Here is a 26439-nt window from a genome sequence, read left to right as displayed (position 1 = left end):
AGCAGTCTGACTGATGCAAACAGGCACACCATGGCATCATATGGAAATGGCCAGGAAACCTGAACACAGCTGGCTTGGATATCTGCCTGGCTTTAGTGGTCAGACCTCCTGGGGACATTTTGACATTCAGAGCACAGGCCTTCTCAGCTCCTTTTTGTTTTCTGGTTGGATACATCCACCAGTCTGAGTCCCCCAGGGAGTTTCTCTAGGAGAGGGTGGGGTTTCTTTGTTATCATGGGGTTTTCAGGTTTGTTTTGTGGTCTAACATTGTGTCCCTTATTGGTGGGAATGTGTCATTTAGATCCTGACTGGGGAGGACTGGAATTCGGTGATGTATGATGGGATCATGGCTTATGGCGGCCCCTCTTTTCCAGGAATGTTGGTCTGTATTTACTTCATCATCCTCTTCATCTGCGGAAACTGTATCCTTTGATGCTACCTTTTCTCCAGGCAGGGCTGTATTTAAAACCATGTTTTACTACCTTATTGTGTCAGGGGAATATGAATTTCATGAGTGTCACCTTTACAGTTTACTTGGCTCTGCATTTTGGCTTCTGACAGCTAAAAATCAATGCCATCTAATGAATTTTAACTGATACTAAGACTTTCAGTTGTCAGAGAAGGGTAAGGCCGAACCAATATGCCAAATACCATTTTGGTTTAATTCCATCATCCTTTTGTTCACCAGACCTTAGTCCTGTCCTTGTCCAGAAACTAAACTGTGTACCTACTTACTGTATTTGCAGTGTATTTTTTGCTTTAATTTATTCCATTATTATTTTTATACACTCCCTGTGGAACAAATATATATGTAGTTTACAGTATACAGTGTACAAATGCTCTAAAAGTAGCATGTTTTACAGATTAGATTTTGTGAGATCCTACATTAACTCATTTATACACCAATGTGATAGAGATCTCCTTTCCTATATTACAGTGTACTTGTATAACAGATATAAAAACTCTATACCTTGTTATCTATGGGTCAGAGCTGGTGCTGAGCACCCTTAATACCCATTGACTTCAGTGGGGATTGAAGGTACTGATCACACTCCAGGAGAGTCAGCACATCACACAGAGGGCCCTGTGTATATGAAACACAGCTGTCCTTTCCTCTTGAGTTTTCATGAAGTACATGACTGTAGATCTGTCCTAAATCCCTGTCTGCTATTAGTTCCTTCTGGTTTAGTTTGTGTTTGGATGATCCCCTCCCCAGAGATGATACATTTTTCCTGCTGATTCTTCTGCGTGATCACCTTGTAGACTCATCCCAACCCCTTTGACTTTTCTTCATAATTTAGATCTTTCAGACCCTGATGTCTGAACATCTCTGTGCCCTGTGCTGCCCTCTCTTCAAAGTGAGATAGTGCAGTCCCATTATCTGAAGGTCAAGGGAGGCAGTTTGTCATCTTAGAAAGATTGCAATTCAGGTCCCCCTGTAAAGAGTGAAAAGGAAAACATCAGCCAGCTTTGCAAGGCCCTTGAATTCACAGCAAGGTGACAGTCCAGGAGGGTTCTGTATATTTACAATACAAGCCTTTAACTGGAATTCACTTCAACAGGATTATGCTATAATAAGAACCTACACCAAGGAATTCATAAGAGAAGCTGAAATTCAACTTTGTGGTAGAGGGGGTCTCTGAACAGTGATTGATCTAGACATGAGGGAAAGGATGGAGCTACAACTCCAGGTCCAAATTTCCTAGCTTGTCCATCGAGGCCCCTCAAGTTATTTGAGTGTGATTGCTTTGTATGAATACCTTACATGCACGGGACTTACATTGGGATTGACAGAGCTGCCAAATGATTCCCTCAGCACTCAGCTATAATGAATTTCACTTTGGTCCCCTTAGAGATACACTGCTAATGACAATGCTATATGTAATGTCAATTATGGCCAGTCAAGTCTGTGGGGAGACCTTAATGAGGTTGTTCAATTCACGTCCATAGGCCAAAATTTTCACAGGCAGGTGCCTAATGTTATGAGGATCTTGAATATGTATTTAGGCTCTTAAAGAAAAGTGGCCTGCTTTTTCAAAGGTTGAACCCGTGTGCATTTTCCATTATCTTCAGTGGGACTTTGGGGTGCTCAGCTCTTTTGAAAAACAGGCCACTTTGAATTCAATACCTACATATGGATTTAGTTGCCTAATTCAGGAAGGCAGGTTTTTAAAACACAGTGTATTGTATTAGCCCTGGGGGGTGAGGGGGTATGGGTATGTGTCTGTGTGGCCTAAGCATTTGTGAGATCTGACTGCAGCTTGGCATTTCAGGTGATTAGGGTTCTCCCTGTCCTGGTCTACAATTTTCCAAGCCCATTTTCTTTACAGAAATACACAAACAGATATCCTGCTGAATGTATTTTTGGCCATCGCTGTGGACAATCTTGCCGATGCCGAGAGTTTGACATCTGCTCAGAAAGAAGAGGAAGAGGAAAAAGAAAGGAAAAAACTAGCTAGGTAAACCCATCTATAGCTATCATTTTAAAAACTAAAGTGGTTGAAATGGGGGAGCAAAAGGAAGGCTTTAGGGTTATCATGCTGCACCGCTGTGTGAGGAAACCCAGCTATTAGGGGGACCACTGTTCCTTGACCTACCTGGGCTGGGAGCATTGTGGAGGTGATCCTCAGTGGAGGAGGCTGCCCCATTAATACCCTGAGTTTAAAGCATGTCACTAGCTCCTGTGGCTTGGACAGAGAGGAGGCATGCAGGGCAAAGGGGCTTGTGCAGTAAACGTGGTGTTGGAGGAGGAGAAGTAGGAAGTGATAACAACGCAATGACCCCATTTGAGCTACCCTAATGTTTTCTGATCCCCACCCCACCCTCAATGGTTGATGTTTATCAGGGACAGTCTCAGCCATTACTTCCCAAGACCTTTCACTTGTGATGCCACATCCCCCATTCCTCATCCCAGTTCCAGTGGTGCTTCTAAGGACTCCCGGTAAGGGTGAAACTTCACTCAGATTTTCTTCTTTCCTCCTGGCTGTTGGCAGCAGGGAAGCTTGATGTTCTGTCACCACCTGTTACTTCTTGTCCCCATATCTTCTTCCTGGTTGCCTGGAGAGGGGAGCTGCTCTGATACGCTGATCGTTCTGCAAGACACCTTTGCAGCTCGCAGAGTATTCTTATGATCAGGGCTCTATTTGCCCTGCCTAAGAGCAGGCATAGCAAGCAGAGCACAAATAACCAGCAAAGATCATCAGACTGCTGGCATGAAACTGGGAGCCATATTAAGGAAAATCTGCAGGCAGTATAACTCAGGATTATAGCCTAGGGATTGAAAATTATTCATACAGTATATGTGTTGGGTGAGTGAAGAGAAGGCCTATGGTAAAATCCCTAGGCCTGTGGTCAAATGTACACACACACACACACACGCGTGCACGCAAACATTACTAAGAAGCTCTGCATATACTGTCACTGATATTGCCTTTCCAGCCATTAGGAAGGAGGATCCCACTGGCATGAATGGAGATGCCAGCTGATTATTGTCATGTTTTGTACTGCAATATACTACATTTCTGAAAGGGAATCCCCTTTTCCCTTTTGTAAATGTTTGCTTTTTATCCTGCTGAATTGTTAGGACCGCTAGTCCTGAAAAGAAACAGGAGATTGAGAAACCAGCTGTAGAGGAGGAGACAAAGGAGGAGAAAATTGAGCTGAAATCTATCACTGCTGATGGAGAGTCTCCGCCTACTACCAAGGTCTGCTGTCTCTTACCACCCAATGTGCTATGAGCAGTTCAGATTTCTGAGTGAACAAAAAGTCAGGGCACAATCTGACCAGGGCTTTGTCTCTGTCTCCTCTGTTTTGTCAGATCAATGTGGATGATTATCAGACCAATGAAAATGAAGAGAAGAACCCATATCCTACTACAGAAGCTCCAGGTACATCCCATCCCCTTTTCCTTACCACTGATCCAGGAAGGAAAGGCTCTAGTTCCTAAAGTAATAACAGTTTGATTATATTGATTCAAATTATTTTTATTATTATAAATATCCAAGTTCTGAGATACCTCAAATTTGTGTCAATGGCTGATGCGGTCACACCAACCCACATGATTGGGGGGCAAAAAAAGTGAAGTAAAAACACTTCTCCCCTCACCCTCTTTGGTGCGCCAGCAAAGCTAACCCTAAATATGAGTAAAGAATACAGATTTTCCTGACATGATCAGTTTTCCAAAAACTCATGCTGCCAATTGTCCCTGGTGGTGTTATCAGTGAAATGCTAACAGATCAGCTGCATGGTTATTTGCTGTTGTATTTTACCCTTAATTGAAGTGAAGTGAATTGTATGGTAATTCCCAGAATTGTTCTTTTCACCTTTTTTGAAAATTGGAATTACATTTACTCTTCTTCAGTCCTTTGGTACCACTCCTGGTCTTAATGATTTGTGAAAATGATAGCTATTAGCCCTGCAATTTCCTGGCTGCTTCTCTTGGGTCCCTCAAATCAAAAAGGAAATCAGAAAGGTCAGGTGATTTGAAATTTTTCATATATTCAGGTATATTTTTAGGAATCTGTTTTATCTATTATTAGACCAAATTTACTATAATAATCTATTAGAGAGACAAGGTGAGTGAGGTGGTATCTTTTATTGGACCAATTTATTTTGATGAAAGAGACAGAAGTTGGTCCAATAAGATATTACCTCACCCACCTTGTTTCTCTATTATCTTGGGACCGACACGGATACGACAACACTGCATATAATAATCTATGACATTCTATTCTATATGGTCTTCTCATTCTGTTGTGTGAAACTCTGACCCCACAGAACCCCTCTAGGGCCTAGGACAATTGGTTCTCAAAAAATTTGGTCCAGGGCTTCCCCTGCCTATTAGGAAATAATTATTTCAATCAGTTGTATTTCTCCCTCCCATTTATCAGCTTCCTTGTGACCACCTGACATTATGGGCTCCTCGTCCTCTTAGCTAACCAAGCCTGGTGTGCTACGTGAGGGGCCATGTGTCCATATCCTGTCCCTCTGAGACAACACCTGATCTCAGACCTCTTCTTGCTCACTGCCTGCACATGGATGTACTTTAGCTGTGCCTAGACTGCAGTACTGCATTTTTCCTAGATGTTGTCTTTTCTCATCTGCAATCAGCTATTTCTACCAGCTATCAATCCGTGGCTTAATCTCTTAATTCCAGTGATCCTTTTACAGACACCATCATCCCACCCTCTAAAATCCCTCATGCTCACCCAGTGCCTGAAAATGATTTGAAATGGTCATTTCATGTGTTTCCCCACTAGCTGGACCTTTATTCTTAAAACCTCCCCTCTCACTCTTCCATCAGCTTCACTTCCTTACTCCCACTAACCTCCTCTTACAGTGTCTACTACACAATCCAGCATTAAACCTCCATCACCACTGATCCTCAGAGCACTTATTATGCAACTCACCACTCTGCCCCCTTCCTCTGCTACGTCTCCAAAAGAGATCAGCACCATCAGTGAGTTTACATATAGTAGAGAGATGATGATGATGATGAGCGATTCATCAAGGTAAAACAGGGTGCAATCTAGTTCAGCTACAGAAAAAATTCAAATCCCAACTCTCAGACATCCTGTGAGAGTTTGGGCAAGTGCTTAACCTCTTCCTCAGTTTCCCCATCTGTCGAACAAGGTCATCTACTTATCTACCTCACAGGAAATTTGTGAGAGTCAGTTCATTAATATTTGTCAATAACTTTGAAATCCTCATGTGAAAAGCACAAAAAAATGCCAAGTGTTACAGTTATAGTATTATTACAGTCATTAACCTCATCGCCTCCTTTACATGGACAATACAGAAAAGCACACATGAAAGAATGTTTCTTAAACCCATAGAGCTTGTGAAAGTATAACTTCCAGTGTATTACAAGATACAATACAATAGAAACATGAGCTGTTACAGAAATAAACTTTTTTAAAAAGGTATGTGCTCTGTGTACTGAACGCAAATATTTATCCAAAACCCTCTGAGCTGAATTCCTGCTAACGAAGGTGTGGAGAGAGAGAAGCCCATTTGTGTGCACTCAGGTTATGCATTGAAAAGGTTGCTTTTCTCCTGTCCCCAGTAGCTATGCACCAAGATTAAGGTATGAGCTGATTCATCTGCATTTTCTCATGCGTTGAAAGCCCAGCCAAGCACAGTGACTGGCCCTAAGGGAAGGAGAAAGAAAGCAGAATGCGGAGCTAGAGTCTACCTGAAATTCATCTCATTTTGTGTGGGCCAAAGAAACTATTCTATTAAAGTAGAATTGCCTCATAGGTGTAGGCCGGAAGATGGATGTTGTAAGAAGCCAATAATCTCTCCCATCTTTCAGCATTTCTACCTATCTTACTAACTAAATGAAGGGAAATGCTATTGCACCATGCACAAAGCAACATCTGACTTAAGCAGGGGCTTGAAATCCTCAAAGGGTAAAAGTTCTCTTTCAAACCTTCCCCATAAGGCCCAAAGGCCCCATCTCTGCATTTCTTCCTTGTGGGTTAGTCACTGATCTCTGCAGTGCCTGCAGCTCTGCTTCTTAGGAACTTGGTTCAAGAGTTTTACCTTTGTCTCCAGCCTTTCAATTCTTCTCTCTCCTGAATTCTAAAAAATGACAATTCTGAGAACTTCTGACTGGTGTTCAACAAAGCGCCCATCCCTAGTGTTTTCTCAGTGGCACACTCACTCATCTTGACACAACCTCAGGCAAGGTGTTGGCTCTGTGCAGGGCTCATATAATGCAAGAGGAGAAGTTTCTACCTGTCGTTCAACCCAGAAAAGTAACTGAAACTTCTGGGTACATAAAGTGCTCTGCGCTCAAGTGCACCAGTTACTGATACCCCACTGCATTAAAAAACCCAACTGTTCCTTACAGGAGAGGAAGAGGAGGAGGAGCCTGAAATGCCTGTCGGCCCTCGACCACGCCCAATGTCTGAACTGCACCTCAAAGAGAAGGCTGTGCCCATGCCGGATGCCAGTGCTTTTTTCATCTTCAGCCCTACCAACAGGTATTTGAGAAGTTGCTGTGCTGCAGTGTTCCAACCATGAAAGGCAGATTAGGTCTCCTGTTTGTACTGGACCCCCAGGAACATGCTGTGCAGAGCTTCCTGGCTTCAGTCAGTCCTGAAGAACCCCCTGCTTGGAATCCCACATGGAAAGCTCTGCTCTAGGGAGCTCTATGCCAGTATCGCTGCCTAAGGGGAGTTCAGGGCACCTAGAAAGTTTGTAGGAGAGGCAGATCATGAATACTTTGTATAAAGGGGTGCCACCCTACTCTTACAAGACCTCCCCCCCTGGTTGAGTGTGTGCATACCTGCAGTTTTTCTCAATTTCCTCCACTCACAGTGCCCCCTGTCAGCTACTGTGCTCATCAGGTGGGTCTTCCGTGATTCAGCCCTCTGGCTGAGTCACACACAGGCCTGTGTGAAACTAAACAAAACAAACCCCATTTCGGGGTATACTGGCCAACCAGGCCTATCTCAAAGCACTCAGTAATGTACTGCAGCTCTTCCCAGCTCAGTCCTTTAACAGTCCAAGAGGGCCCATCACGGTACCCTCAGCTGGTCATATCTCTGCAGCCCTCCACAGGCTCAGTCCTCAGTCTGACCAACAGAGGCTATCTCAGTATCCTACTTGGCCAGCTTACATGTGAAGGTCCTGCTCTGAGATGGAGCAGCGCCCCCTGGAGTCTCTTCATCTGTTGTTTAGTCCTCTGACCCTGGCTCTCCAGCTGGGTCAGTCTCAGTTCAGCCCACTTCCTGCCCCCCAGGAAACAGGATGCTGAAAAGTGAATGGAAGAGGGGAGCTCATGGCTCCACAGAGCAGGGCTGGCCTGCTGGGGGCAGCATTCAGCACCAGCACAATCTCTCTGATGTCCATCCTGGGGAGGTGTGGGTACTCACTGCCCCCTACATAGGGCTGTGGTGCTCTGAGCCACATAATAGCCCTCAGGAGATCAGTACCAGTCTGACCAGCACAGGAGCTCTGGGGTGACCTCCATCAAAGCTGAAAAGAAACCTGGGCACTAGAAATAAAATACATAAATAGGGGGTCTGGAGAAGTTGAGGAATTGTTATGGCATCTACAGCCTTTCATCTGTTCATCACCAGTTCAGATCATTTGTGATCAACAGCCACTGAAGGGCATTACCATTGGAGTCTGCTGGGTGGCCAGTCATGTGTAGAATATGTTGATGATCTGATGGCCTCCTGAGACCACAAACCTATTTTATAGAGATCGCTGTAAAGCCATCAAATGCCAATGATGCCAGTCATTAGGGACCTACTCCCATTGAAATCAATGACAAAACTCTCATTGATTTCAGTAACAGTAAGATTTGGCCCGCTGGGTTGAGTTGGTGAATTAGTGAGGAGAAGCTACTTGTATCATTAACAGTTCCCTCAAGGCCTTTCTTCTCTGCCCTTTTCCCTTTTAGTTGGAAATGTCAGTAATTGCATCCAATCTATATTCTTCCATTTATATTAAAAAATCTCCTCTCGCACCCTGGGACAGTGCTAGGACATGGAGTCTAATTAACAGATAGGTTTCCTGATGTACCATATTGATGCACAAATAACATAAGTGCAAAAACCAGGTCCATCTGGCACCAGGAGTACATGTGGTGCTTTCTTTGGGTGAGGGTGCTTAATTATGTCAGACACACATAACTTAAGACATGTGGCATGATTGTGCCAAGCCCTGCACTGGTGTGCAAAGGGGAATGGGCACAAGGAACCTCATCTCTCTTGTGCCCCAGTGCAGGGGTCTTTGTGCTCTCCTGAGTATAGTACCATGTGAGGCTAGTGCCATTGGTGGCACTAGCTTCTCCAAAGGGAATGGGAGGCTATGGCTGTCACAGAAGGGAATGCGTGCTGTGCCCTTCCAAGGACGTATCAGAAAGCATGCTTGCCTGATGCACAAGGCCTCCCAGAACTTCCATGGGGTCATTGTATAGGAGCGCAGTTCCAACATGAGGCTGTCATAAAGGGTGTGCGAGTGTATATAGCAGGCAGTGAGGTAACGGCAGTCAGGGCTCTTGGATTCTAATTGTAGCTCTGCCGCTGACTCACTGCGATTTCTTGGGCAAGCAATGTAACCACTGCACCTATCTGGAAAGTTGATCTAATAGGGGTTGGGGGTGCTATAAACCAAAAAGGGACCGAAATAAGATAATGATGCTTTAGTCCTCATTCTTTGTAAAGTGCTCTGAGATCTTTGGGTGGAGGGAGCTGTGGAGGTGCATACTAAACTGGGGAAGGGCACTTTTCCATTTGACTGGAGTCTGTTTTATTTCTTGCCTGCTACGTTGCTGCTAAGGGTAAGAATTGCTTTGTATTAGGCTGATCTTCAGCAAAGAGACACTGCCTGACATGATATTATGCCCCTAGAAGCCCCTACTTGCACCTGATTTCCTGTTATTGTCTGAGGCAAGGGTAGTGAGTGGAGCTCTTCTAGCACCTCTCCAGAGAAATTCCAGTTCCATTTCGGGTTCCATGGTAAATGAAAAACATGTATGGAAAAGAAGCTAAAAGAACCTCTGAAGATTCCTCTTAATTGGGTTTCTATCTCATTTAGTTCCCTTTAATTGAGGCAAGTGGTGTAATTTCAGGATGAACAAACAGGAGGTCATTTATTTTAGAACACAACTAAATCTGAATAGGGACCCAAACATATGTAAACAGAATGGCTGCCATCCTCTCTTTCCTTGATTGAAGCACCAAGGGCCTAGTCCTGCAAGATGTTAAGCATCTCCCTGTGTGGCTCAGTGGGAGCTGAGGACACTCAGCACTTTGCAGGATCAGGTACAACTGCCTGGCCTAGCTTTTTCCCCCACTCCTGGTCAGAGGGACTTATGCAAAACATTCTTACAGGTACAGACTCAGCAGCAAAAGTGGAGGAGTCCCACCCCTTAGCTCTCTCTGCAGCTGGTTCTGATGGATAAGATTGTGTCTTTCCTCTCTCTTGCAGGTTTCGTCTCCACTGCCATCGAATCGTTAATGATAACATTTTCACCAACCTGATCCTCTTTTTCATCTTGCTCAGCAGCATCTCCCTGGCAGCTGAGGACCCTGTCAAACACTACTCTTTTAGGAACCAAGTATGCCTCCCATCCTTCCTCCTTCCCTCACAACACGTTAAGAGTGTGATTCAATCAGATCATGAGCCCATGCAAGAATAAACTAATGGCAGTGCAGAGAGGGCTGTATTGAAGACTTCTGGGGCTGGCTTGAGTAGGCCAAGGGAAACCAATGGGCTTGCAGAGAAGGCAAGCCAGGGCAGAATTTGGCCTCGGTTATTCTGGGTTGGCACAGAAGCCAGAAAAGTCAGCAGTTGTGTGTGAGATAACTTTTTGGAGCCTTTCTAGTCTAGTTCTGAAAGAACTTGGAAGACTTTGACAGTAGCTAAATGTTTTGTAAAGCTTGTTAAAGCTTAATTTAATACTGAATGTTCAACTGTCCCTCAAAAACACACACGCACAACACAAAGTCTGATCAGTTAAGGCATAGTACATGTTTCTGGGTTTATCTCAGCTTTTATCATAGTTTTGCATTTCACCTTTAAGAAGAGCACTGACAATATAATCTGACCTATGTGATTGATACCCACTGGTGCATTGCTGAATGTACTTACTATGGAGGCCTAAATGCATGTCGGCTCTGCAACTGACATACCTGGGGCAGTATTTCCACAGAAGCTCTAGTAGAAAGCTGTAGCTAAAGGGGATCCAACAGTTACTACTGGATGAAGAGCTGGAGGTTTGGGGCAAAATCTTGTCTTGCATATTTGAACCCAGTAATGTTATATGAAAATCTCTGCTTAATTTTTGCAGGTACAAGTGTTTAAAATGCATCATGTAAGGGGACACTGGCAAGATGTTAGGGTTGCAAAAGTGACCTGCCTTTACAGTATGACAGTAAGATTGTACCCTGCCCTGCACAGGGTACAATTACAAGCAGCCTATCTCCCTTTCTGCATCCACACAGGGACAACACTGGTCCATGCCGAGTCTGGTCCATGCCCTATCCTGTGCACCAGGACTCTGCAGGGCTAAGGAGAGTGGGGAGGCCCTATCTCTGCACTGGCCGGTGGAATGGACCATACTTGCCATCCTAGGGGAGCAGTGTCTGTGTTCTCCCTGTGTTCTCAAGGGCTTGTGCCCTCAATGCACAAAACAGTTCAACAGGAGAGACTAAGAAGCCCCACATCAGAATATCCCAGAGCCCAATAGTTAGAGCACTCACTAAGAAAAGCAGATCCCTGTTAAGATCCCTTTTCCCCCTCAGGCGGAAGGGGAACTTAAACCGGGAGTCTCCCACATACCAAGTGAGCCAAATAATTATGAGAGAGCTCCTTCCCCACCCCACCTCCCCACACACCCTCAGCTTCTTGGTAAAAGAGCATAGGCACCTAATACCAAGACAGGATTCACAGCTGAGAATCACTAACAGCGATAGATGCTTCCCTGCAGCTGGGACTTATGTGACTTTGGGTATGTCTACACTACAGGATTATTTTGATTTTACATAAACCGGTTTTGTAAAACAGATTGTATAAAGTTGAGTGCACGTGGCCACACTAAGCACAATAATTTGGCGGTGTGCGTCCATCTACCGAGGCTAGCATCGATTTCTGGAGCATTGCACTGTGGGTAGCTATCCCATAGTTCCCGCAGTCTCCCCCACCCATTGGAATTCTGGGTTGAGATCACAATGCATGATGGTGCAAAAACAGTGTCACGGGTGATTCTGGGTAAATGTCATCACTCATTCCTTCCTCCGTGAAAGCAATGACAGACAATCATTTCACGCCCTTTTCCCCTGGATTGCCCTGGCAGACGCCATAGCGTGGCAACCATGGAGCCCGTTTTGTCACTGTCACCGTATGTGTACTGGATACCGCTGACAGAGGCGGTAGTGCAGCACTACACAGCAGCATTCATTTGCCTTTGCAGGGTAGCAGAGATGGTTACCAGTCATTCTGTACTGTCTGCTGTGCCATTGTAAATTGGTGATGAGATGATGGTTATCAGTCATTCTGTACCGTCTGCTGCTGTCATGGGTGCTCCTGGCTGACCTTCGCTGAGGTCGGCCGGGGGTCCAAAAACAAAAATGGGAATGACTCCCCGGGTCATTCCCTCCTTTATGTTGTATCTAAAAATAGTCAGTCCTGCCTAGAATATGGGGCAAGTGTACCAGAGAACCAGAGAGCACAGCTGCTCCTTGTCAGATCCCACAGAAATGATGAGCTGCATGCCATTCTAGGGGGTGCCCCTGCAACAACCCCACCCATTGCTTCCCTCCTCCCCCAACCCTTCTGGGCTACCATTGCAGGGTCTCCCCATTTGTGTGATGAAGTAATAAAGAATGCAGGAATAAGAAACACTGACTTTTTAGTGAGATAAAATGAGGGGGAGGCTGCCTCCAGCTGCTATGATAGTCCAGGCAGGACATTAAACGGTGGGGGGGAGAGGAGCCCATCATCCCGCTGCTATGATAGTCCAGGCAGTACAGAATCTTTTCTTTAGACGTGAAAGGGGGTGGCTGATGGAGCTCAGCCCCCAGTTACTATGATGAGGACGGTTACCAGCCATTCTGTACCATCTGCCGGGAATAACCGGGAGTCATTCCTATTTTTACCAGGCACCCTCGGCCGACCTCACCTGAGGCCAGCCAGGAGCACTCAAGGGATGATGACAAGGATGGCTACCAGTCCTACTGCACTGTACCGTCTGCCACCAGGGAAGGGAGGGGAGAGGATGCTGTTGTTCAGTGCCACAGCACCACGTCTACCAGCAGCATGCAGTAGACATACGGTGACATTGAAAAAGTCAAGAAAACAATTTTTTTTCCCTTTTCTTTCATGGGGGGGAGGGGGAGTAAATTGATGAGATATACCCTGAACCACCCCGGACAATGTGTTTGACCCTACAGGCATTGGGAGCTCAGCCAAGAATGTAAATGCTTTTCGGAGACTGCGGGGACTGTGGGATAGTTATAGTCCTCAGTCCCTCCTCCCTTCCTCCATGAACGTCCATTTAATTCTTTGGTTTTCCATTACGCTTGTCACACAGCACTGTGCTGTGGACTCTATCATAGCCTGGAGATTTTTTTTCAAATGCTTTGGCATTTCGTCTTCTGTAACGGAGCTCTGATAGAACAGATTTGTCTCCCCATACAGCGATCAGATCCAGTATCTCCCGCACAGTCCATGCTGGAGCTCATTTTGGATTTGGGAATGCATGGCCACCCGTGCTGATCAGAACTCCACGCTGGGCAAACAGGAAATGCAATTCAAAAGTTCACGGGGCTTTTCCTGTCTACCTGGCCAGTGCATCTGAGTTCAGATTGCTTTCCAGAGCGGTCACAGTGGTGCACTGTGGGATACCGCCTGGAGGCCAATACCATCGATTTGCGGCCACACTAACCCTAATCCGATATGGTAATACAATTTCAGCGCTACTCCTCTCGTCGGGGAGGAGTACAGAAACTGTTTTAAAGAGCCCTTTATATCGATATAAAGGGCCTCGTTGTGTGGACGGGTGCAGCATTAAATCGGTTTAACGCTGCTAAAATCAGTATAAACGCGTAGTGTAGACCAGGCCTATCTCTGAGACAGGGATGGACAAACCTCTGTCATCAGCATCTCTCATTGGCTATCTTAGGCCTGCCTAGCATACTGGCTTTTCTGAATCACAGGTAAAGGTGCCAACTTCTCCCTATTCATTTTAGGAGCTTAGTTCCTAACTCAGGCTTCATGAATCACAGTGATTCTGCCTAAAAGTTAAGCATTATGACGCTGAGTGTCACAATGCCTAACTCCCTTTGTGCATTCAGGCCCATGATTCTAAGAGCTGCATCTCCACACCAACCCCAGCACCAACCAGCCTGTGCCTTCAAGGCCTAGATAACTATATACTTGAAGTGAGAAGTCGTTCCAGCCGAGCAGGATTGTTTTGACTTTAATTTGTCCCTGAATAGAATACCTTTAAATAATAATAAACACACCAGCTGGTATAAGATCTGCCAGTAAATAAAGCTGCATACAGAGGTGACCTGCAGTCACTTCCATCAGGCACAACTTTGTTTATATGTGAAACCTCTTCTAGATGCTGCTTTGGGGCCAGATTCACCAGTGCGCTCCAGCTGTCTTGTACGGCTCTGGTGAGGCAAAATATCTGCAACTCCAGCTTTATTAACCAGTTTAATCAAGTTTATATCCACTTTGTATCGCCGGAGTGATGCAAAGCAGCCAGAGGATACCAGTGAATCTGGCCCATGATTATAAAATGATTCTACTGATATAAAAATCAACTGTCAAAACCCCAGCAGACTGGAATAAGGAGGACATTTCCAGTTATAATATGCCAAAATGAATGGAGGTTGTATTTGGGGCCCGAGCATCCTTGAAATGGCCCTTTTCATTTTCAAGTTACCAAGACACACATGGTCAAACCCAGCCTGACTTCCGTGGAAGTCTCCAGTTCAAGTTTAGCAGTGATAGTGGATCGTTACATTCTGAGTGTAAGTTGCTAGGTTGTGTAACTTGCCCCAGTTTGACAAATGGGCTGGACTCTGGTCTCATTTACATTGTGTAATCCAGGGTAACTCCACTGGATGTAATAGTTACTCTATATTTACATGGTACAATAGTAAACTGGAATCTAGCCAATCAGCATAAATTCTGCTGCCATTTACATCATGTCTAAATTTGACTATAAAATCTAGAGACAGGAAGGATCTACTATGTGATGCAGTCCATCTCCTTGCCACTGAAAGATTATGTTTACTATTTCTTTGTCCAGCTTTACATTTGCCAAGTGATGAGGTTTCTACCACTTCCCGTGGCAGACTATTAAATATAAAGCTTAATCAAACTAGCAAGACAGTTTGGGGGACTGCAGGAGATTTGACTGTGACATGAATATTCTCCTTCATCTCAAATATATAGGGTCAAATTCTGGTCCCATTGAAGTCAATGGCGAAACTCCTATAGCTTTAATGGGACCGAGGTTGATCCATAGTAAGGTGTTGTCTGCTTTGGATGTCACTTTACACCTCGGGACAAAAAGCTATGATTATGTTTAATTTGCAAGTGTATATGTTTGTTATTCCTCCAATTCATGACAAGTCAGCATAGAGGAAAAAAAGAGCAATAGCTGCCTCTGAACAGCAATGTGGAGCCTTTTTTCCCTCCACCGTAAAGGACACGGAAAAACTTAAATGGAAGTTAATAAAAAGAAATCACATGTTTTCCATTGAGAGACCAGATATCCTTGTATTCTCCATTTGGAAATGTCTTTGGGAAACCCTGAATTCTTTATAAAATTTAATTAAATTTAAAAAATATTATTTTGCCTCCGAAGCCACATGGGATTGTAACTCACAGCAAAGATTTCATTAATATGCTGCCTGTATCCTGTACCAAGAACTTCATTGTATTCAACAGGATGTTCTTACCAAACCATTTCCCATCTATTCCTTCCTGCACTCCTATTAAAAGACTTGTGCATTTTGATTTTGAATGGTGATTTCTCATTCCAGTGATCACTCACTGATCTACCCCTCCACCCCTATTCCCTTTTGTTTTACAGATTCTCTTTTATTTTGATATAGTTTTTACTGTCATTTTCACCATTGAAATTGCTCTAAAGGTAAAGTCCCCATCTCCTCTACCATTATTATCTGTCACTTATAAGCCTACTAGTTCTCTGCCACTATCTGTTGCTAACACACACGCCTGTTTGTATTGGGTCACGCTCAGTATCACTAACCCGATTGTGCTTATTTTTCAGATCCTAGGCAATGCAGACTATGTCTTCACTAGTATCTTTACATTAGAAATTATTCTTAAGGTAACCAATCTGAGCAATACACTTCTCTCTCTTTCTTCTCTCTCTCTCTAACCTCTCTCTCTCTGTCTTTGTATCACTTTAATCCCATTGTTATCTCCACAGACAGGATTTTCTTTTGTTTTTTTAGCTTATTGGTAGTTGTCTAAGCTTCTAAACAGATCTTGTGTCCAATTTTGATATTCAAATGACATTTATTATTTAGGGCCAGTGTCAGCATGATGCTGCATTGAGGAGTCAATATGAAGGAATGATTCTTTCAAGACATATTAGTAAAGGACAAGAAAAGGGCAAACAGGCCAGAAATGTACCCCAACAGTTGCCAGTCGTTTCAGGACGACAGTACATGTGTACCATACTAAGAACCATGAGCATGCTAGCCTCTCACATGTGGAACTCACACTGCAGAACGGCACAGTGTGAACCGGTGCCCTTCCCTCCTCACACAGTTTAGTGTATCAAAACGCAAAGTGAAGCTGTGAGTTCTACACTGTCATGAGATTGCAGTTTGGAGTGGCCAGAAGTCCCCTGTGGCTCAATGGGAGACAAATAGCAGAATTCCATAGGGGCCCAGCACAGAAGCTCATTGTTAAGGTCTGGAGGAGGAGCTCAGAATACCAGTCACTAAAGAATGAAGGCCCATAACTGGGATGGGTACTGGTGGCTGAAAATCTCTGATCCAGAGAGTGAAACTGCCTGGCTAAATACTAGGGTGACCAGATAGCAAATGTGAAAAATTGGGATGGGGGTGGGGGAGTAATAGGAGCCTATATAAGAAAAGACCCAAAAAATTGGGACTGTCCTATAAAATCGGGACATCTGGTCACCCTACTAAATACCCCCTTCTGATTTTCAGGGGAACACCCTAGCCACAAGGAAATGGAACAGGAGAATAGTTTGGCAATGAAGAAAATAAAAATCTGTTGCCCCTGTCTTAACTCTCATTTTCCCAAAAACTAATATTTTAAATAACAGTAATCAGGCAATCTCCTGGCTCTCTAGATGCAGGGTTCAGTTGGCAGTTTGCTTTTTACCCAGTGAACTGGTTTTAAGTGCTGGTGGATGGCAGCATTCTCCTTGGAGCTGCTGAGATCTCATAATTCAGACAGCTAATATAATATCCAAATGAACACTGGAAGGACAGGATGCTCCCTGAATGTTAGGAACTAGGCTTGTCTGTTTGGCTTCAAAGCACTAAAACCACAGTGCTGTCCAGAGAAGCTCACACTTTCTGTTGTGCTGCTGCGTACACTGTATGTGCCCATTAAATCTAACACCCAAAACAAAACAAAAAAAACCACGTTAAAAAGGAAAGCAGCTCAGCAGCAACATTAAATATAAGTTTAATACAGCCTTTAGCTCTCTGTACAAGGGCACCTTCAAACCATTTGAATTTATGGTAGTATACCACTAATGACCCAGTCCTGCTCCCACTGACATGAATGGCAAAGCTCTCATTGACTTCAGTGTGAGTGGGATCAGGTCTCAATCTTTTATCTAACAAATCCACTAGCAGAGTGGTCTGCTTTCCCCTGGAGGAGTACACCCTTGTAGTAACTATATCTGGGATTCAGTCCTGGTCCCATTGAAGTCAATGACAAATCTCTTGTTAAATTCAGTGGAATCAGGATTTCAACCTGGGCTATTTCCAGGTGTAACTGATTAAAAGAGCAGGGACTGAGCACAGGGTTAGGACTTAGGAAATCCTGAGTTCTACTCCTGGCCCTGCTAGTGTCCTGTAGCTTGACCTCAAGACAAGTCACTTAATCTCTCAGGGCCTGTTTCTCCACTGTCTTGCATCTTGTGCACTCTTTAATGAGTACCAAGTAGGTTGTAAAGAGTTGCCTTGACTGGACAAGCACAAATGACTGTACAAATCTCAAGACAGTGGAGAATTTGTAATTTGGGGCCGATAACACTTCCCTAGCTCACCGTGTTGTGATGACTCTTAATTAATTAATGTCTGCACAATGCTTTGAACATATAAAGTGCTGTATAAGCAAAGACTATAATTCTTTAAATAATTTAAAATGGTATTACAGTTGCTTTGGTCAGTGCCACACATGGAAAGCAGACACTGGATTATACACCCTTTAAGTATCTTCCCTGAATATAGGGAAATCTTCCAACAGGCAGTAAAGAACCACTGTTCCTACAGTACTGAAACCCAGCAGAGCTTCCCATCCTGATTTCAATGGTGTCTTCTTTCTTTCAAGATTGCCATACAAAACACAAGCAGTAAAGGGCACCTTTACCACCTTTGTCATGGCAAGAACCCTCCCTTTCCCCAGTCAAATGTGTCCATAAGTATAAATTCTAAATTGAGGCCAGAGTTTATACTTCCTTCCCTTCTGAGTTCTGTCTGACTGATTTGATTGGTAGGCAGTTCCTAATGTCGTGGATGTTTGGTGAATAAAGTCATGCACTATATCATGCTGTCTTCAGCGCTCCTTGACTGGAATTGCCATGGGTAGCCAGGGCTGGAAACTGACAGGAAGTACACTATCTGGACTAATAGCAGGAACCAGAGGACCCATATAAGGTTGTGTATCTTTCACAATCCAACTGGACTTAGCCTTTCTTCTCCTGCTTTGAGCAGCCTGATTAAAGCTAATCATTTTTAGAAGCCACAATGCTAGTCTCATCTAGTTGTGTTTTGAGATGGGTCTTGCTCATAAACTTCAAATCAGGGTCTGAACTTTCTCAAAAGATGCTCCCTTTCTGTGGGACAGAGGGAATTCTAAGGCTCCAGAACTGTATTTATTGACAATGTAAAAAGAGAGGTCTGAACCTAAACTCCAGGTCTAAAACTTCTGGACCTCCCAAAGTTCAGAGGTTTTTAGGCCTGGAGTTTTGTTCAGACTCATCTGTATTTACACTCAATAAATACAGTTCCAAAGATGGAAAATTCCACCTGCCCCACAGAAAGGGCACATCTTATTTCACAGAATCTCGTTGTTATTCAATAGAATACACTTTCTGGGGCAGGGAATCCCTCATATAGGAAGTGGAATTTTAATGTTCCAAGAGTGGAAGGTGCTCCTGCTGACTGTTCTTCCTAGTACAGAAGCTTTAGTCACATTGTCCCATGGAATCCTTCCTTAGGATTTGTGGAAAGGAGGGGAAATATATATGCTTCATTTCTTGAACAAAATTATGGGAACCAAACTGGGGCTGAACTTGAGGGAAAGCAAGTAGAGAGGACACAGTACTGAGTTTCTGAATCTAGAGAATGAACCAAATCAAAGGAATTCTGCCTATCATTTCAGCCCTGGCCTAAATCATAAAATCCCCAAGTGATTCAGTTGTTGTTCTCACTCAGAGGGAGGAGGTCTCAGCTGTCCACTCCAGATGGTACTGCCCAGGAAAATATCCCAAGAAACAGTCCCTTTTTATGTAATGTTTTTATTCAGCCTAGTCCTGGAAACCTTTATAAATGCAGGCATCTTAGTCATAAGTGCCTTGCCATTAAAGATAATGGGGAAGGCATTTGGTTGCAAAGAGTTGTTTTTCCAAATATTCACTGTGTTGCTTTGCTATTTCTGAGTGAACTTTATGTTCCCTGTATGCTCTAATTCCAAGGAAGAATTACTGTTGGCCCCAAATGAGCACCCCCTCCCCAGATGGGCTGGACACTGGCTTGAAACTTTTTCTCATATATTCTCCTGATAGTTATTTTACCCTGTCTCCCACTTCATTTTCTTTCCACTGGGACCCATCCTGTCCACTGGGGTTTTAAGGTAAAATGACTGCTGCATTAAAAATATTGCCCTTTCTTAATATATACACCTTGAGCATAACAAATTGGACTTGGTCTGAGAGATGATCACCGGGTAGCTGCTAATGCCAAAGTTTGTTTGTGTCTCCATATGCCTCCCCGCCAGATGACTGCATATGGAGCTTTCCTCCACAAGGGCTCCTTCTGCAGGAACTACTTCAACATCCTAGACTTGCTGGTGGTCAGCGTGTCTCTCATCTCCTTTGGGATCCAGTGAGTGAGCCATTCTTGACTGAGATAATCCACTGGTCTGTTGGGAGGACGGGAAGGGGAGGGGAGGTACAAGATGAGTTGTGTTGGCTTGTCTGTACAAGTTTTTATTTATTTTTTGCGCTCCCTGAACAACAGTCTTCTGAAGCCTCAGAATTGTTTTCCAGACTACTTCAGGAAGTGGCTCATACTAGCAAGGCTCAATATGAATTGAGTCAAGCTGTCTATCGGTAATGACCTGGAGTAGGAGATATCGGAGATAGCAAATGAAAGACAAGAGTGTAGTCCAGTGGTTAAGATAAGGAACTGGGAGTCATGAAACTCTTGGGCTCTCACAGTGTTAGTTCAGGAGAGTCTTTACACTGCCCTGTGATTCAGTTACCTCTTCTGTAAAATGGGGGTAATATATATCTACTTCACAGAGGTGTTTTTCCTTAAGGAATGCTTGCAAGGTACTTTGAGAGCCTAGGGAGAAAGCTGCAATAAAATTACAAAATTGTTGTTGTTGTTGTTATTACCACCCAAGCACTCCTTCCATAAACCTTACCCAGCATATGGAACCACTTGGTTCTGTTAGAACTGTCTACCTCACATGGAAGATCTGAGGATAAAGCCAGGGTAATTCCTACATAACAAGAATCCAGCTGATCCCCAAGCAACTTTACCTTGTTCCTATTATGGGAATAACAGTTTCCTTAGGCCCTGATCCAAAGCCCACTGAAGTCAACAGAAACATTCCCTTTGACTTCAGTGGGTTTTCTATCAGCTTCTTAATAACTGTTCAATGCTCATTTTGGCCATTATCCCCAGCCCTTGAAGAGCTTGTTCAGGCTCTTCATATGCTAGCAAAAGGAGAATGTTCCCAAAAGCTGTAGGCGGGGCCTGACACCGTACAACTGCAGGAGGGATTCTTCATCGGGGTTCACTCCTGCATGGTGCTGACTGAGTCCTCTGTCCTAGATGTAGCAAAGCACTCATCCACATGCTTAAAGTTAAGCATGTGAGTAGCCCCACTGAATTCAAGAGGACTATTCATCTGCTTAAAATTCAGTACATGCTTAAGTGTTTTGCTGGATCAGAACCCAAATGCTCAGCACCTTGCCAAGTCAAGCCCAAGGTTGGACAAGGAACCTTTTAAATTCATGAGACACCAGGAATTAACTGATGTGCTCCTTTTTTCTTTTAGCACTTCAGCAGCGTGCTTCTTTGTGCCCTTATCTTAAAATGTCTTGCGATGATTGCATCTTGGCACTGTTTTCCATCGCATGTCTGTCGTGTATTTGGCAGCTTGTCCTGTTCGAGAGAGCCTCCCTCTGTTCTGGTCATTTTGTGAATACAATGGAGATGGCTAACACTAGTGGGATGTACCCTGGGACTCTGATCAAGAGACAGGGCCCACCTTGACATTTCAGTAGGATAGCTTCCCATCCTATCTCAGTGCTTTCTGAAGTGCCTCCTAAAATCTCCTTCCTTTCACAGAAAGTTCTGAAACATGGCTAAAATTACATTTTAAAAACTAGATGTAGTCTGAGGAGAGTATCTACCATTCTTGATGTCTCTGAATTATAATTTATTCACATCAAGGACTGTGTTCAAATGAAATGATTTGTAAGGAACTTGCTTGTGTGTGTGTGTGTGTGTGTGTGTGTGTGTGTGTGTGTGTGTGTGTGCACGCGCACACAACTGCCCTCTAGTATACTAAATCACACTATGATAATCTGTGTCATAAACCCTATACTGCCAACAGCTAATGGAGATCTCATTTAGCCAAAATTGTAGTAACCTATGCCTTTGAAGCAGAAGGTATTGAGTTCTACCCATGTTGCCACCTTGATGCTTTTCAGTGGCATGGCATGCAGCAAGGGACAACTCTGAAGTGTTGGGTGACCTTGGATTTCTTACAGTATTTACAAATGGGAAAGAGTGGGTGAACTGTCCCCTCAGGTAGGTCACTTCCTATTCTTACTGTAAAAGCTGATGTACTGCTACTCTCTTCCAGGTCCAGTGCCATCAATGTAGTGAAGATCTTACGTGTCCTGCGAGTGCTCAGACCGCTGAGGGCCATCAACAGAGCCAAGGGACTAAAGGTTAGAGAAATCCTGATCCCCACAAGTAGTTCTCAAGGCTAGAAACCCAGGTTACTTCAGTCAAGAAGTATCAGTCTTTTAACACCACTTGAGTAGCGTTTTAAAAGCTTACTGACAAGGCTGGAGGGCCTAATGAACTAGCTTGGGTTATTTTGCAGAGAGGTGGGCTGTAGTTCTTGCCTTCTCTCTATCAGTCAGGTCCCTTCACCTGACCAGGAAGGGTATTCATATAGATGAGGATCCTGCTGCTGTCTGAACCGAGTTCTGGTCTTTTCTACACTTTTCTGCCTGCTCACAAGACTACAGCTCACAGTCCAGGGAGTTTTTTCTTCCTTTCCTGAGACGCTACTTTATGGAGCTTGTATCCTGAGATTCTTATATTTTTGCTGAAGCCTTGGGCTCCTCCAATAGTGACAGCAGCTCAGGATGGTCCCTCCAGTTACTCTTGCCCCATCTTCCTTTGCAGCACGTGGTCCAGTGCGTATTTGTAGCCATCAGAACCATCGGAAACATTGTGATTGTCACCACTTTGCTGCAGTTCATGTTTGCCTGCATTGGAGTTCAGTGTTCAAGGTAAAACCATTGGGTCCATTCATTCAACCATCTCACTGAATCATCTTCTCTGGTAGCTGGGGCGAGAAACGTAGTGTGAAGAAGTGTAGGGGAAAGGGGAAATGGAGCTTTGCATGGAGCAGAAAACATCCTCAGTACTGTCAGATAGGAGTCCTGGGTTAAGCACTAATCCCCTGGCTCCCATTAGCCAAGTTCTGAAGACATGAGACCAGGCATGTCACAAATGTGACTCATTAAACCTCAGGTCATGAGAACCAGGAGCAGCACTTTGCCACCCTCTCCCAGAAGTTTGTGGCATAACATCAATAGCAGTGGGGCTTTTCTCGGGGAATGTCCACATCCATTTCTTGTACAACTGAAGGGACTCCAGATGAACGCTGAACATTCCTTCTGTCCTCTCCCTTTGGTTTTTCCTTTTATACCCTACCCTCCTGACACCAGTTGTTACTCAGCTCTTCATGGAGGCACATAGTCAGTTAAGCAAAGAGAAAGTGCAGTCTCCCTGCCATAGTGATCAACTATAATGAAGGGAGACTTCACTCCTCTTCTCGCATTCTTCCCTAGGGCAAACTATATAGCTGCAGCGATAGCTCCAAGCAAACAGAAGCAGAATGCAGGTGAGTCCGGCCTTTCCCAGGCAGCTGCGTTTGTCAGCTCCACTCTAACTGGGTCTAAGTTGGGAACTGAAAATCTCTCTTGTGTTCCTTCTGCCGTCCAACAACAGGGGGCATTATATTTGGTACAAAGATGGAGAGGTCACCCAGCCAATGATCCAGTCCCGCAATTGGGAGAACAGCAAGTTCAACTTTGACAACGTCTTGACTGCCATGATGGCACTCTTCACTGTTTCAACCTTTGAGGGCTGGCCAGAGTGAGTGCACAGCTGATCAGGGGGACAAAAGGCTTGATGATGGGGAGCAGTGCAACTTCCTCATTCATTTCTAAGGGAAAATCAAAATCTAACCATTAATCTTCCCTCGTCTAAATTTTCATGCAGTGTTGCATAAAAGCTGCCACACCCCAGCCCAGAGGTGGCTGTGTTTCAGAGGTGGGTGAAGTGATTCCTATAATATCCCTTATCATCCACTCAGCAGAGCTATGAGGCTTAATTAGTGTTTGTAAAGTATTCTGATATCTGTAAAGGAAGGCGATAGAAAGTGCAGAGGAGAAGTCATAGCAGCATTGGTATTTCTGTATATGAAGATTGTAAGCTCCTTGGTGCCAGGCCTATTGCCCCTTTCACCCTGTCAGCTCTCAGCAAATACTGATGAGTAGTAGAAGCAATATTAATATTTTGATTACTACTGATTAATATTAACATTATTATTCTTTCAACCAAGTGAAAGCAATTGTTCCCATTTTGACTGTTCCAGTTAGATGCCCAGTACTAAATGCTTGGTATGTAGAATACTACGTGTATAACAGCTCCCTGCCATGACATACTTTATCTGTGCTGTGAACTGCATGTGAGGCACATTATCAATAGTTATGGAGAATGGTGAGTTTTCTCACGGGGCCAACCACCAGTGCCAGGCTGGTGTGAAATGCGACAGCCCAGGCCCTTCCATGCTGGTGAGACACGAGATGTTTCACAGTGCCATCCTGTGTGTGCCAGGGGGGCCCGGCATCTCTCTCAGTACCTTCCTCAGAGTGACTTGGGCATGAGCTGTCTCATGGCCCTACCCGGTCCTATCCAGGCTTAAGAGCTTTCTTTTGTTGGTGCCAGCATGACTTCAAATAGTTTAAAGTGCCAAGATCATGCTTCCTTTCAGAACGCCTGTGAACAGCATCAACTAGGACCAAGTTCCCAACAAATTGGACTGTTCCTTCTTTATCTGCACTATGTTAAATGAAGGGGCACATCTTCTATTTTAATCTTTAACAGATTAAGCTACAGATACCCTGAACCTACAACAGAGTTGAATGGATAAATTAAGATCTAGATCTGAACTTTCACAAAAGTTTGGGAGCCAGATCAGGAGGTTTAGTGTGTGTCTTGTCCCTGTATAAAACTAAATCCTTTTTCAATATTAATAAAATTAGAAGAAAAAAGCTAAAACTTGGACTCCCACCGTCTACTTACATAGCCCAGTGGGGTGTTGAGAGACAATTATGTTGGAAATTTTCTAAGTGTCTGCATTGGGTTTCTCTTCACCTTTAGGCTGCTGTACAATCCATTGATTCTCACATGGAGGACGTGGGACCCATTTATAACCACAGGGTGGAGATCTCCATTTTCTTCATTATCTATATCATCATCATTGCTTTCTTCATGATGAACATCTTCGTTGGTTTCGTCATTGTCACATTTCAGGAACAAGGAGAGCAGGAATACAAGAACTGTGAGCTGGACAAGAACCAGGTAACTTACAGCTGCATAGTGCAACCAAAGGCATGAAATACTAGCCAAAGGAAATGCACGAGGGCTAAAGTACACCCATAGTGGAACACATGAGGGCTATCAAAGGGATACAGCACTATGCTGTCTCTATTTGTCATCATTCAAGAAGCAAGTAAAATAATTTCTTCTTAAAGGCCCATCGGTAGAGCCAAATTCTGCTGTAACACCCATGCAACCACGCTGACTTCATTGAGGTTGCATGAGTATAATTGTGGGCATAATTTGGCCCACAGAAAGTACAGATGGAGGCTCCAATAAGTAGAATATATTTATTTAGATTGTGATCTAAAAGAATTACATACCAAAAAAAATGGTCATTGAAATATATTAATTTTTACACGAGGGCAACTCACCTACCTTATTTTTAATCTCTCCTTTTTCTTTAATAGCGCCAATGTGTTGAGTATGCCCTGAAGGCCCCGCCCCCTGCGGAGGTACATCCCTAAGAACCAGTACCAATACAAAGTGTGGTATGTGGTGAACTCCACCTATTTTGAGTACCTCATGTTCGTTCTCATCCTGCTGAACACCATCTGCCTGGCCATGCAGGTAAGTCAGAGATCAGAAAGCACCATAGGCGTGTGGATGGGCAGCCTTCAGCTGGGAGAATGTGGGAGTCTGGCAGAGCTTTAAGTTGCTCCCTGGCCTATATTCCCCTGGGGTGAGAAGGAAGAGACCTGACTCTCTTATTTGTTAAGGGTTTCAGAGTAGCAGCCATGTTAGTCTGTGTCCGCAAAAAGAACAGGAGCACTTGTGGCACCTTAGAGACTAACAAACGCTGAAATAAATTTGTTAGTCTCTAAGGTGCCACAAGTACTCCTGTTCTTTTTATTTGTAAAAAACATTGGGCCAGATTCATTCCTGGTGAAACTGAAGCCATGAATCTGGCTCTCCTCCTCTTTCCAGAGGGCACGAATAACTTAATTCTGTTTATCCTCAATTTTAAAAAACATAGCAAAGTCACAGTCCAATTAAATGGTAATCCAAAGAACAAATGAATTCACAAGCCACAGACAGAAGCCTCTGAAAGTATAGGTGGGCCTGAACCAACACCGCAGATATAAATACCCCTATAACTCCAGGATGGGCCAACACCCAGATTTGAACTTTGCATCTCACCCTTTTCCCAATTGGAAAGACAGGACAAATATCTGGGGAAGAAAAGAAAGAGGCGGGTGGGAATGGAAGGGAAAAATCACTAGTATCATCTTTAGTCTGTGGTCTGTTCTTGCATTGCTGAATGAAGACTAGGACATTTGAGTTCACCATGAGAACACACCAAATACCACATTGATGGCCGCATATTCAAAGGGGTTTCATCCCAGTCTTCTACATCATTTCACAACAAAGTTATTGCCCATTGTGTCAACTCCACATTGTGTGCAAAATTGCATTTGCTCATGCAGTCAGGTAATTAGGTGCTTATATTTGCAGAGAATGCATTTGAAAACTCAGCCAGGGGGTTCAAATTCTATCCTTGGATGTGTATTTATGGCAATGAGAGTCAGGAACATACAATTAAGGGCAGACTTTATCTCAAAGGGCAAAGTGTTGTAGCAGACCT

At 44.1% G+C, this 26439-nt stretch overlaps 1 protein-coding gene across 1 annotated transcript in view; it reads left to right on the top strand.

Moving 5' to 3' along the window:
• CACNA1C (calcium voltage-gated channel subunit alpha1 C) overlaps positions 1-26439 on the top strand; it is a 672248-nt gene that overhangs the window by 544911 nt on the left and 100898 nt on the right. Inside the window, 16 exon segments of the mRNA XM_030542977.1 lie at positions 302-422; positions 2345-2459; positions 3584-3704; positions 3818-3887; positions 6854-6986; positions 9946-10075; positions 15569-15628; positions 15770-15829; positions 19711-19817; positions 21814-21901; positions 22368-22465; positions 23008-23091; positions 23199-23349; positions 24636-24836; positions 25265-25294; positions 25296-25424. Coding sequence (XP_030398837.1) covers positions 302-422; positions 2345-2459; positions 3584-3704; positions 3818-3887; positions 6854-6986; positions 9946-10075; positions 15569-15628; positions 15770-15829; positions 19711-19817; positions 21814-21901; positions 22368-22465; positions 23008-23091; positions 23199-23349; positions 24636-24836; positions 25265-25294; positions 25296-25424 — 1698 coding nt within the window.

The sequence above is a fragment of the Gopherus evgoodei genome, chromosome 1 (genome assembly GCF_007399415.2).
Source record: "Gopherus evgoodei ecotype Sinaloan lineage chromosome 1, rGopEvg1_v1.p, whole genome shotgun sequence".
Taxonomy (NCBI): domain Eukaryota; kingdom Metazoa; phylum Chordata; order Testudines; family Testudinidae; genus Gopherus; species Gopherus evgoodei.
Note: the sequence above shows the minus strand (reverse complement) of the source record. Positions and strands in the feature narration are given on the sequence as shown.